At 52.0% G+C, this 918-nt stretch overlaps 1 protein-coding gene across 1 annotated transcript in view; it reads left to right on the forward strand.

Moving 5' to 3' along the window:
• Window positions 1-918, forward strand: part of Pnpla6 (patatin like phospholipase domain containing 6) — a 26,090-nt gene that overhangs the window by 13,360 nt on the left and 11,812 nt on the right. The window contains exons 17-19 of the mRNA XM_029532067.1: window positions 3-108; window positions 346-459; window positions 636-711. Of these exons, the coding sequence (XP_029387927.1) occupies window positions 3-108; window positions 346-459; window positions 636-711 (296 nt within the window). The remainder of the gene's footprint in view (window positions 1-2; window positions 109-345; window positions 460-635; window positions 712-918) is intronic.

Genomic DNA, 918 nt, shown 5'->3' on the forward strand with positions numbered 1-918 from the left:
GACTGCACCTACATTGTACTCAATGGACGTCTCCGTAGTGTTATCCAACGAGGCAGTGGCAAGAAGGAGCTAGTTGGGGAATATGGCCGAGGGGATCTCATTGGCGTGGTAAGGGCAACCCCATATCTNTCTAAGCATAGTTGACCCTTCACCCACATGCACGTCATCGGAGAAATCTGATGGAATTGGAGAACGCAACCCCAACTTTAGCGCCAACCCAGACCTCTTCCCTGGCTCGTTCCTGCGAGTCTGAAACAATCAGTCCAATGGGTGAGGAGTCTGGACTCCACTCTGCCTCTTCAGGTCCCCATTATCACCTGGGTGAGTTCTTATTTTGTATCCCAGGTGGAGGCACTGACCCGGCAGCCACGAGCCACAACTGTACACGCTGTNCGAGACACCGAGCTGGCCAAGCTCCCCGAGGGCACCTTAGGCCACATCAAACGTCGGTACCCACAGGTATCTTCTGGCTGGGGACTGCAGGGGCTGGGGCCTCCTATGTGTGCCAGGCTGCCCTAGTCCGGGTGCAGCCCAAGTAATGGGATTTCTAGCCTCCCAGGTGAAGGAAACCAAGGTGGGACCTTTCGGTCTCACTGAACACCATTCTCTTACCCCTCCCCAACCCTCTGCCTTAGGTTGTGACCCGCCTTATTCATCTGCTAAGCCAGAAAATTCTAGGCAATCTACAGCAGTTGCAAGGACCCTTTCCAGGTGAGAGCTTGACAGCCTCAGGNCATAGTGAGGGATTTAGTCTGGCTGCCAGGAGCAAGCTATCAAATGGCATGATGGGAAACCGAGTTCAACCCTAAAGCTTAGGGAAACCGGAAGTTGGATTTAGTGTTTGCTGGGAAATGTAGTCCTTGTTTCTAGGAAGTTTGTTAATTTGTCTAAAGTGTTAGTGGGCGAAATTTTTTTTTT

Source organism: Mus pahari, chromosome 19 (genome assembly GCF_900095145.1).
Source record: "Mus pahari chromosome 19, PAHARI_EIJ_v1.1, whole genome shotgun sequence".
NCBI lineage: Eukaryota > Metazoa > Chordata > Mammalia > Rodentia > Muridae > Mus > Mus pahari.